The 11,592-nt window shown below is 34.8% G+C and overlaps 1 protein-coding gene across 1 annotated transcript in view; it reads right to left on the bottom strand.

Annotated features, from left to right (window-relative positions):
• Nucleotides 1–11,592, bottom strand: part of ZNF326 (zinc finger protein 326) — a 43,036-nt gene that overhangs the window by 15,725 nt on the left and 15,719 nt on the right. Inside the window, exons 5-6 of the mRNA XM_006830973.1 lie at nt 9,555–9,750; nt 4,322–4,433 (exon numbers count right to left, since the gene is read on the bottom strand). Of these exons, the coding sequence (XP_006831036.1) occupies nt 4,322–4,433; nt 9,555–9,750 (308 nt within the window). The remainder of the gene's footprint in view (nt 1–4,321; nt 4,434–9,554; nt 9,751–11,592) is intronic.

Raw genomic sequence — 11,592 nt, forward strand, 5'->3', positions numbered from 1 at the left:
TTTTTAAAAAAGTACACAAGAACAGTTGTTTACCATCAATCTCCTATTCTGTGAATACAAAGCAAAATTTCTCTAAATTAAAAATAATTTTAGACATTTGAAAGAATCCCTATCCTAAAATAAAACTGTAGCTGAATTGATGTTTATCTGGTTATTGTCTATCAGGTTCCCATTTTGGATTAGAGAAAACCACTAATGGAAAATACAATTCTTTTATTTATTCCATGTCACATTATACCAACATGGATATGCCATATTCAAATTTATCTTTTTTTTTGTTTTCTAAATTTTATTTATTTTGTTGTGGTTTGGAATATACACAGCAAAGCATTTCCTACATGTGAAATTTAATGATGGTGATCACGGTCTTCACGTCATAATTATCACCCTCCAGTTCTCTCATTTTACATAGGGAAAGTACTCAGAATAAATCACACAGAAAAACTAGTTCTATATTATTATTGTGTTTCTAGCACATTTGATACAAAGTGTTAATTAACTTCATAAATGAAATAACATTCATTTATTCCCATCCCAAAGTAACTTAAGTGTTATCTTATCCCTTCAAACATGCAAAAAAAAAAAAAAAACCCGATTATATCAAAAAGGAATGGGATATATATACTTTCAGCAAGTAGGTACCCTGTTAAAATTGGAATTGCTATTTATGGGTAGTCCTAAGAAACTTAATCCTATTGTTTCTCAGATCTCAGAAATTAGGAGCAACAAATCAGAAAGGATACTGAACATTATTAAAAACACAAATATTACACAAGTAATACACAACAGATTAAAATCAGAGGACAAACCAAGTAAACAAGACATCTGAAAATTCAGATGTTAACAGAACAAAACCAATATACCTATTATCAAGATCAAGTGAGATCAGTTCTGGACCATGAACCTTAAGGTTAGCAGTTCAAATTCACCAGGAGCTGCCTGCCCCTCAGAACCCCTATACAGGGTCGCTATGATTTCACAGCACTTAACAACAATGTATTTTACATGAAACAAAACATATGCATATATCAAGACTAAGTAATAACAAAAAATATCTTCATAAGGAACCCTGTTATGGCATTGTAGGTTAAGCACTAGATTGTTAACCGCAAAGTTGGCAGTTCAAACCAACCACAGCTGCTCCTCGGAAACGCTATACAGGGTTGCTATGAGTTGGAACCAACTCAATGGCATTAACAACACAAGAAGTACCAGACTGCTAACTGCAAGGTGATCCGTTTAAGTTCGCCAGCTGCTCCATGGGATAAAAATCTATAAAGATTTACAGTCTCGGAAACTCTATGCAGTATTTCTGTTAAGTCAGAACCAGCAAAAGGTTTTTGGTATCTACATATGGAAGGAAATTCATACATATTAAAAACACCTCCAAAGCTTCTCTTTACGTTTTCTTTTGAAGTATTATGTGGCTACCTAGAAAATTCACATTCTCTCATTTCTTACAAATACAAGTTAACTTATAAACGTCAAAAAACATAATGACTAGAAAATACACAGGATTAATTTTCTTTTCCTTACATCCTTACACAAGTAATATCTGGGCAAATTTCAGAGAAAAAGATCCCAAATTGTTTCAATTTATACTCCTAGTTGTTGTTAAACTTCCAAGTGCGTATAAGCTTTTCTTTTACCTACAGTTTTCTTATTATTTGTTGATGATGTTAGGTGCCATCGTGTCAGAATCGATTCATAGTATCCCTGGTGCACAAGAGAATGATACACAGCGTGGTCCTGTGCCAACCTTACAATCATTGCTACGCTTGAGTTCATTGCTATTGCCACTGTGCCAATTGGTATTACAGCAAATCTTTTCATTTGTAAGTTGCCCAAGAGCCCTTAAACAGATGTGTCTAACCTTATGTTCACTCTCCACAGTTAACATTTGTTCTGCAGCATTTGGAACGGTAATAAATAATGTAATGGATGTGCTTTTAGACAAAACTCTTGGTTATTTTATTATTTTTGTGGAGATAAATGAGTATAAAATTAAGCCATAAAAAGCTGCTCTCCAACAGACCTAAACTATACCCATTGCTATAGAGTTGATTCAAACTTACAGAGACATTACAGAATAGAGTAGCATTTCCCTTAGGGTTTACAAATGCAAACTGCCACATCTTTCCCTTGCAGATAGAGGAGCTGGAAGATCCGAACCATCAAGCTTTCTGTTAGCAGCCCAATGCCTAATCCACTGAGCCACCAAGGACTCCTCCAATACAGATATAAGCACATTATACTGTTACTGCAAAATTAAGAGTGTCTTGATCGCACTTTATTAGCAGATCAATTTTTTATTGTTGCTAATAAAATGGCACAGTGGATTAAGCATTTGCCTGCTAAATTCAATGTCATTTGTTCAAATCAACAAGCTGCTCAACAGGAGAAAGATGAAGCTACATGCTCCTAGAGAGATTTAGTCTCAGAAACTCTATGGATCAACAACCCATGACCTACCAGAAGTGACTGTATCTAGAGGCAGAATCAATACAAAGGCAATGAGAATAAAATGGCACACCATTACTTTCATTTACAGATTTTTAACCTTTTTTCCCTAAACCCATTAAGTAGCTACATTCTGTTACGAAGTTATATATTGGGAATCTTGCTAATTTCTTTACTTTAAAAAACTGATTGGGTTATGATTTTAATTTAGACATTAATCGTTTCTCATCTACAATAATTAGCATTTATTTAGCAAAATTTGCCTGTCGTTCCTTTGCAACTTATAACTTTTATACCTGGGAAAGGTTCAATTTCTCCAGAGACCAAGATATTCTATTCTATTGTTCTGTCCTTTCTCCCTTTTTATGTTTGTTTTTTAAAAATCCATTTGAATTCATTTTAGCTGATATAAGAGGATCTATAGTGATCTTTTTTCATGTTATTGGTCATTGTTCAAGCAATACCCTTTTCTCTTTTTTTTTTTAAAATTACATTTTTACATATAATGCAGTATGTTTACAAGTTAGTATTTTTGTCACTCAGATTAATTATGTCTGTTTTTTTCCATTGATATTTAGGTAAACATTTACAGAGCAAATCAGTTTTCCTGTCAACAATTCAGTGTTTTGTGACATTGATTACAGTCCCCACAATTTAACACTTCTTCCTACTTCCTTCTTGTATTTACCAGTTCCCTGTCTTTCTTTCCTATCCTTTCCTGCATTTTGAGCTTTATACCTGGCCAAATGCTATCTTTCTGATTTAAGGTTTTATGGTTTACCATAAAAATCTACTTGACTACAAGTGTGAAAAGTCAAAGCATACCTGTTTATCTATGAAGTCCCTGCATGGTAAAAATGGTTAATGCACTTGGCTGTTAGGTTTAAATCCACCCAGAAACATCCAGGAAAAAAAGTCCAGTGATCTAACTTCCAAATATCCTGCCACTGAAAACCCTATGGGGACATATCAGTCAATTGGCATAAAGTAGTGCGATTAAGTTATGTTCTACCATCCTAGTTTGGTGAGTAGCATCTGAGGTCTTAAAAATCTTGAAAGTGGCCATCTAAAATACAACAAGAGCAAAAGAGAAAGGAGAAAAAAACGACAAAGACTCCAAGAAAAAACTAACAGTCTACAGGAACCACAGCTTCATCAACTTACTACAAGACCAGAAGAAATTGGTTAACTTGGCATTCAGCTACCTCTAATTAGATCTACAACAGATGAACCCTGACTGGATGGGAGATAAATGTGGAACAGGATCTCAAGTTCCTTTAAAAAAAAAAAAAAAAAAGACCTACTGAACTGGTTGAGACTGGAAATCTCCCCTACATCACTGCAATAAGAACCTTTAAACAAAAGTAGCCAAAGGTCACACCTTGAAGCTACACAATAAATTGGTTCAAAAAAGAATAACCTTTTTCAGTACTGTGCTCCTTTTAAAAAAGAAAACTACCTACACAAGGCCAAACACTAAGCATTTACTTTGAAACAAAGATGAGAATCTAACAGTTCAGGGATATGAAAATAGAACAAGAATGAAAATAATGAGAATGCTCACACACTGTCAAGAATGAAGAACGTAACCAATGGCACTTAACAACTTGTGTAGAAATTGTTCAGTGGGAACCTACAATGCTGTGCAAACTGTCATCCAAAACTTTTTTTTTTTTTAAATCTCTAAAAACAGTTCTACTGTGACACACATGGGAACGTCATGAGTCAGAAATGACTCAAAGCAGAAACTGGTTTATGTATCTTTGACCAAACTTTTCAATTCTTAAGGAATTTTCTCACATTCCAATTGCTGTATTTGCCTTTTCTAGGGAACTATTCTATGACTCGAACAAGCACAAACCTGTATCCATCTCCATATTTCTCATTATTTTTTTCTCTTCTGCGTCTTTGTTTCTCACGCCGAGCCTCAATTCGTCGTTTTTCTTTTTCCTCTACTTTAGAATCAGTTTTTGCTAATAGACAAATAAAAGATCAAAAGCAAAAGTTATTCTCCATACTCTTTTTCAAACGATCAGTTCAAAAAGTACAGACATATTAAGACGGAATTGGTAATCATGACTTAATTTGCATTTACCAGAAAACTCTATATTTGACATTATCCAGAATCTGAAACACCATTTATTTGACTACAATATTGCTTCATCTATGTTTTATTTCCTTAAATTTACATATTTATCTTATCTTTGTTTTAAGCAATAATATGCATATTGTTATGCATATCATAGCTTGGAGAATGCTAAAGCTGACCCAATGTGAAAATGGAAGTTCAATGAATACTACAGACCTAGGTGTAGGGATATATACACACACACACATATATATAAAGCCCTCTTGAAATTTCTTAACATATATAAATGTTCCACCAAAAGTGGGTTGTTGTTTTTTTTTTAATAATCAGTCACACTCAGAAGGAGCTCTGGTAGTGTAGTGGTTACAAATTGGGCTGCTAACCTCAAAGTCGGCAGTTCAAAACTACCAGCTATTCCATGGGAGAAAAGAGGAGGCTTTCTGCTCCCATAAAGATTTACAGCCTTGGAAACCCTATACTGGATCACTGTGAATTGGAACCGACTCCATGGCACGCTATCACCATCAATCACACTCATAATGTTATACAACCACCACCACTATCTAATTTCAGTACTTTCTCATCACCTAAAGGGAAATACCATACTTATTATGCAGATACTTTCTCATTTCCCTTTCCACAGCCCCAAGCAACCACTAAAACTTTTTACTATTATGAATACTACTGCTATGAACACTGTACAAATACTTGTTTCCAATTTCTGGCGATCTATACCAAGGAGCTCTGGTAGCGTAGTGGTTACAAGTCGGTCTGCGAACCTCACGGTCCACAGTTCGAAACTACGAGCTGTTCCTCGGGAGAAAGATGAGGCTTTTTGCTCCTGTAAAGATTTATAGCCTCAAAAACCCTGTGCAGGGTCGCTATGAGTCAGAACCGACTCCACTCCACAGCACATAATAACAACATACCCTGGAGTGGAATTGTTTAACTCACTGAGGAACAAACTTTGCACAGCAGGTATACCATTTTACATTCCTACTGGAAATGCATTGCCGTTGGTTGTTGTTAGTAAGTGTCGTCAAATTACTTCCATAGTGACCCTGCATAGGGATTCCAAGGAGTGGCTGGTGGGTTTGTACCGCCAACCTTGAAGTTCAAATCGACCTTGCAGAAATGTGTAAGGATTCCAATTTCTCCACTTCGTATAAGACTTGCTATTTCCCCCCGTTAATTATAACCATCCTATTAGCTGTGAAGTGATTATCTCATTGTAAGCTGGTTCTTTCATGTAAAATACATACTCTTTTCTGGATTGTTTTCAGAAAAATATCTAGAACAAAACCACAAATTCTGGGAGCTAAATGAATTTGACAATCAATATTTATTAAGTACTTGTTACATATTGGAAGTTCAAACCCACAAGCTGCTTCTTGGAAACCTTATACAAGGTCACAGAGTCAAAACCAACTCAACAGTACTTAAAAGCAATAATGTATACATATGAAATCCTGGTGTGGTGATAAGCACTGGACTGCTAACTGCCAGGTCAGCAGTTTAAAATTAACAGCTACTCTCTAAGGGGGAACAATGAGGCTTTCGGCTACTATAAAGATTTACAGCCTTGGAAACGCTGTCATGAGTTAGAATTGACTTGGTAGCAGTTGGTTATGTATACATGATATGCCCTGGTGGCATGCTGAGCTATGCACTGACTAACCAAAACACCGGCAGTTCAAATCCATCAGTCGGTCTAAGGGAGAAAGCTGTGACTCCCATAAAGATACATAGCCTCAAAAACCCTATGTCCTTAAGAGTCGCTAAGACTTGAAATCCACAACAGCAGTATGTTTAGATTTTGTTGTTCTTAATGTATACAACAAGGGAATGCGTTTCAAATTTACACAAAATCAATACATTAAAATGCAGTATCTGTGTTACTTTTCTGCATTTGGTAGTTGTTAAAAGTGCCGTAGAGTCAATTTGGAATCATAGTGACCCTGTATAGGGTTTCCAAGGAGCAGCTGATGAGTTTGAACCACTGACCTTGTGGTCCAGTGCTTTATCTCATAGCTCCACAATGGCTTACATGTAAATTTTATCAACCATTTTAAAAATTCTCACATTCACAGGTTTCCCTCAAACTCCTGACTACGGAAAATCCAATTATATTTTAACTCAATTAGGAATGGTTTAATTTCCTTTCATACACTAAAATGGAATATTTGATATTGTTTATATCCAAATAACAAAATATGGTTCTTTTCCTAGTAATTTGCTACAACTAGTTTCAAGTACAATGTTAGCAAGACCTATATTCTGAAAATGTGGCAAATATCTTTCAAAGCACCCATTCCACACTGACAGAATGAAAGCCTGACTCAGCTAAAATATTTTGCCTTGGTTCTTAGTTACACTATAGTACTCTGTATGACTCCACGTTAACTCAAGACTAAGCAGGTTTCCTGCCTTCAGCTCTAAGTCAAGATAGTTCAAAGCCCCTCTAATTTCTAACCCTTTATATAAGCCCAAGGAGCCCTGGTGATACAGTGAGTTCAGCTTAGGTTGCTAGCTAAAAGGTCAAGAGTTCAAATTTATTAGTTGTTCCACTATGGAAAAAGATGAGGCAGTCTGCCACCAGAATAGTACAGCCTCAGAAACCCTAGGCAGCAGCTCTACTCTACTCTATAGGGTCACTGAGAGCTAGAACTGACTCAGTGGCACTGGGTTTTGTAATACATGAGCCATTCCTCTTGCTCCTTGTCAGTTACTAGGCCAGTTCCTTATCAATTATCATATGGATTCCTAATTAGAACATGAAATCAGTAACAACCCTCAGAAGTCTCAGGAGCCAAGGAGATAACTTGCAGTAACAAAAGAAAACACTGCAACATTTTTTTACATATACAATTCAGACATTAATTATGTTCATTACGTTGTACAACCATTTCATTTCCAACTTTTTCCAACACCCTTAAAAAATTCACGACCCTTTTTCCCTCCCAATGATTCTTGATAATCACCAATCAATATAGTTCTCTACACATTTGCCTGTCCTAGATATTTCATGTTGTTGTTGTTGTTAAGTGCCATGGAGTCGGTTCCGCCGACTCATAGTGACCTTACACAGGGTTTCCAAGGCTGTAAATCTTTACGGGAGCAGACCGCCTCATCTTTCTCCCGCAGAACCGCTGGTAGTTTCGAACTGCTGACCTTGTGGTTCACAGCCCGATTCGTAACTACTACGCTACCAGAGCTCCTTAGATATTTCATATAAGTAAGATTTATTAATATTCATCCTTATATGATTGACTTATAAAATTCACTAAAAATGATGTTTACAAGTTTTATCATTTTGGAGCCTATATCAGAATTTCATTTCTCTTTATGGTGGAATAATATTACCCTGTATGTATGTACAACATTTTTTCATCCATTCATCTATTGACGGACATGTAAGGTTTTTTCTATCTTTTGGCTATTGTGACTAGTGCTGTAATAAGTAGGAAGCATTTGATTACTGCTATTTTAAAGTGAATTTTAAAGTCAGAAAAGTGTGAATCCTTCTAATTGTTATTATTCAGAATTAGTTATTCTTGGTCCCTTAGTATACCATAAGCATTTTACTATTAGTTTGTAAGCTTAGAACCAAGCTTGACTTAAACAACAACAACAAAAAAGTGATATTTTGGATTATGATAGGGATTGCACTGAATCTGTTTAGGAAATACTACAACCTTAAAGTAAAGTCTTCTGAATCATGAATATGGAATGTTTTATTTTATTTATGAATTTATTTAGATCCTTTAAATTTTCTTTTGCCAACATTCAGTATTTTCAGGGCATACATTGTGCACTTCTCTTGTGTTTTATCCTTTTTCGATAATACTGTTAATGAAACAATTTTCTATTTTTAAAAAAAACAGAATCTCCTTTGTCAATATTGTTATAAAGGTTAATATTTACTTGTAAACCATAATATGCTAATCATAGTAGCAGTTGATAAACTTGTGCCTAAAGTTTTTGGTTCAGTGGTACAATCCCACCCAGCCCCCTCCCCTCATGCGGAAGACAAGCAGTACATCTCATGCAGTCAGCATGCCTGTCCGTGGAGATTTACACAATGCTATGGAGCTGAACAGGTTTCAGTAGAGCACCTAGACTAAGACCTGGCAATATATTTCTGAAAATCAGCCAGAAGGATCACAGTATCTAATCCCCAATCAATCATGAATGTGGCTCAGGACTGAGCAGCATTATGTCCTCCCATTTGCATGGAGTTACCATGAATTGCTAAAAACAACAATCATGAAAAATTTCTTCCCTGGATCTTCAGAAGGTGGATCTCATGTGATGTAACAAACTCCATCAGAAATACAGTCAATACCAATAAATACAACTCCCCAAGATAAGGATTTTAATTAAAATCATATGCAAAGACTTTGAAGGCTAGTACATAAGACAAGTGCTGAGTTTGGCACACAAGTCATTCTTTAGTGATCCTTGCTCTACACCACTATACAAAAAATTGCAGTTCTGGTATGGCAATGTAGGATAAACACTGGACCTCAAAGTCAGTCTGAACTACAAAGTTATTGGTTCAAACTCACCAGCCAGCCATTCCTTGGAAACCCTATACAGGGTGGTATGAGTCATAAATAACTCTACAGCACACAACAGAAACATACAAAAAATTAACATTACCACAGCAATAAGTAAACCAGTATTCAAAATGTAGCTGAAAAATCAAAAATGTTTGGTATTATCTACAAATTAAAATACAACTGGAAAAGAGATTATTTATTACGTTCCCATGCAAGACTGATGAAGAATTGAAAGTCTTGAATTTTTCACCTGAAATTCTGTATGCTGAACCAAAAAAGTTCACAACTCTTAAATGTTTGCACTAAATTTAATTCTGCTCTGAATTTTATAATGATAGCTATTTCTTTTTTTCTAAGTAAATACAGGAAAACTATGACAGAAAAGTACTGAATAATTAGTAAAATAAAATCCTGAACAAGTACAATTATCCTTCCTTACTTACTTGGTGATTTGCTGAGGCTTTTTTCTGCAGGTTTTGTTAGCTTGGGCTTCTTAATAAAGGTTCCGCCGGGCTTATTAAAGGGCTGCATTATTTTTCTCTTTATTCCTCTTGCAGCAGCAACTGCCGCATTGGTGGGTTTGTTTTGATAGTCAATAACAATTCCAGGTCTATGAACGTTTCCAAAATCTCCCATATGCTGTAAATTTGTCAAATCAAGAAACATTAGAATATTTTCCAAGGTTAAAATAGGAATTTATAAAAAATTTACATGTTAACTTTCTACTAGTTTTCACCTGAGAATTCCCAGAATATAACTTTAATTTTACATGTCCACTCTGAATTAAGCACACTGAAAAATTCTGTATATTATTTACATAACTCAAATCCAGTGAGTAAGTATGTTCGTTTCCAGCAGAGCAAGTATGGATATTTCCTACTTTTTAAAAAACTTTTACAATTCAGTGTTGAGATCATAAACAACACATGTGCCTGTCAGAATATCACCACTTGTACAACTCTCTGACAACTCCTCTTCAGAATTCCTAATTGATGATTTCCCATGAAAAGACCTTAAAAGAATTCTTTATTTTACTAAAACCTGGTTTAAATCTAAGATACACAAAGAAGACCATATCTGTAGTTTAAAAATTAAAAAAAAAAAATCCAGAAATCAGTTAAGATTTCTCAATGCTGAAAAAGGGAACAAGAAGGCTAGATGGAACATTAGCATGAAATAGGAGAGTTAAAGCATAACCATGCATCAACTTCCAAGACACACTTCAGATTAAAGAATTGCATCTGACGTTCCATTCACATTCTTACCTATAGAAACATACTCTGACCCATCAGCCCAAGAAGCAAAAGTTTACAGATGAAGAGTCATGCAACCAAAGACTCTTTTGTGTCCCTTCATCTTCTCTTGTCATTTACCAAACCCACTATACCAAGAGACCACATGTCCACAGAAATTTATTCAGCTAACCTTCCTTTTTAGAAGATAAAGATTGAGGAGTAATCTGAAGAGAAGAATCCAATGGGAATTGTACAAGTGAAGGTTAAAAAAGAAGATCCTATCAGTTCATCTACTTCACTAACAGGAGGAACGAAAGAAAAATCCATTCAAACTAGAGTGGTGAATACAAAGTAAAGGAATACCTGTTATGCTATCCATGAAAACAAAACTGATAAAGTATCATTAAGGAAAAAAAGCCTTTGCCTGAAAAAATATACAGTATGGAAATGTTTTCCAAATTTTAAACTGGGATGGGTTCTCAATATCTAAATCCAAAGTCTTGCCCCAATAAATTTTTATATGCCTACAATCATAAGAGTATGGTGGAAAGCAACACGTCAGTTGCTTACATTTGTGTACATGCTATGAAACACCTATCTAACCTAGGAGACCTTAATAAATTAATGTTTCCAGATAATATATATAGTCACATCAGAAAACTCATTAACTATCCATTAAAGGTGCAATGCATTTTACACAAGATAACTGTTAAAAATGAAAAGTTTCTATACAAGTAGAACAAACTACACTGATGTAACACAAACTAATGAACAGACAAAAACACGTGCATAGCTAATTTTTATCAGAAATATTTTCCTCTTCAAAAAAGATTGACTCACCTGACTTTTGAAAAATATTCTTACATTATAGCAAACACACACTATTCTTTTTATGATCAAACTACATAATAGTCCTACACTCTACATACACTAAGTAAAATTTCCCATTATTTTCCATGTTACCTAGAACACAGGGTATAACCTTTACACTATGTAACTTGAAATTAAATACTTGTGAACTAATCATTCAAGCAAAATATTTATGAAACATTACTTCCTAGGAAGGGTCCATAAATATGCTTATACAAGTAAAAATTTCCTTAATAATAAAGCTAGTGATTCAAGGAAAATAAAACAATCTTCCATAGGACATGTTGTAAGAAGGTGACTTAGTAAAATCAAATAGAAACAAATCATTCTACTACCTACTATACACATCAGCGTCTTTACCATGTAAACATGGTTA

The sequence above is a fragment of the Chrysochloris asiatica genome, unplaced genomic scaffold (assembly GCF_000296735.1).
Source record: "Chrysochloris asiatica unplaced genomic scaffold, ChrAsi1.0 scaffold00002, whole genome shotgun sequence".
Taxonomy (NCBI): Eukaryota; Metazoa; Chordata; class Mammalia; order Afrosoricida; family Chrysochloridae; genus Chrysochloris; species Chrysochloris asiatica.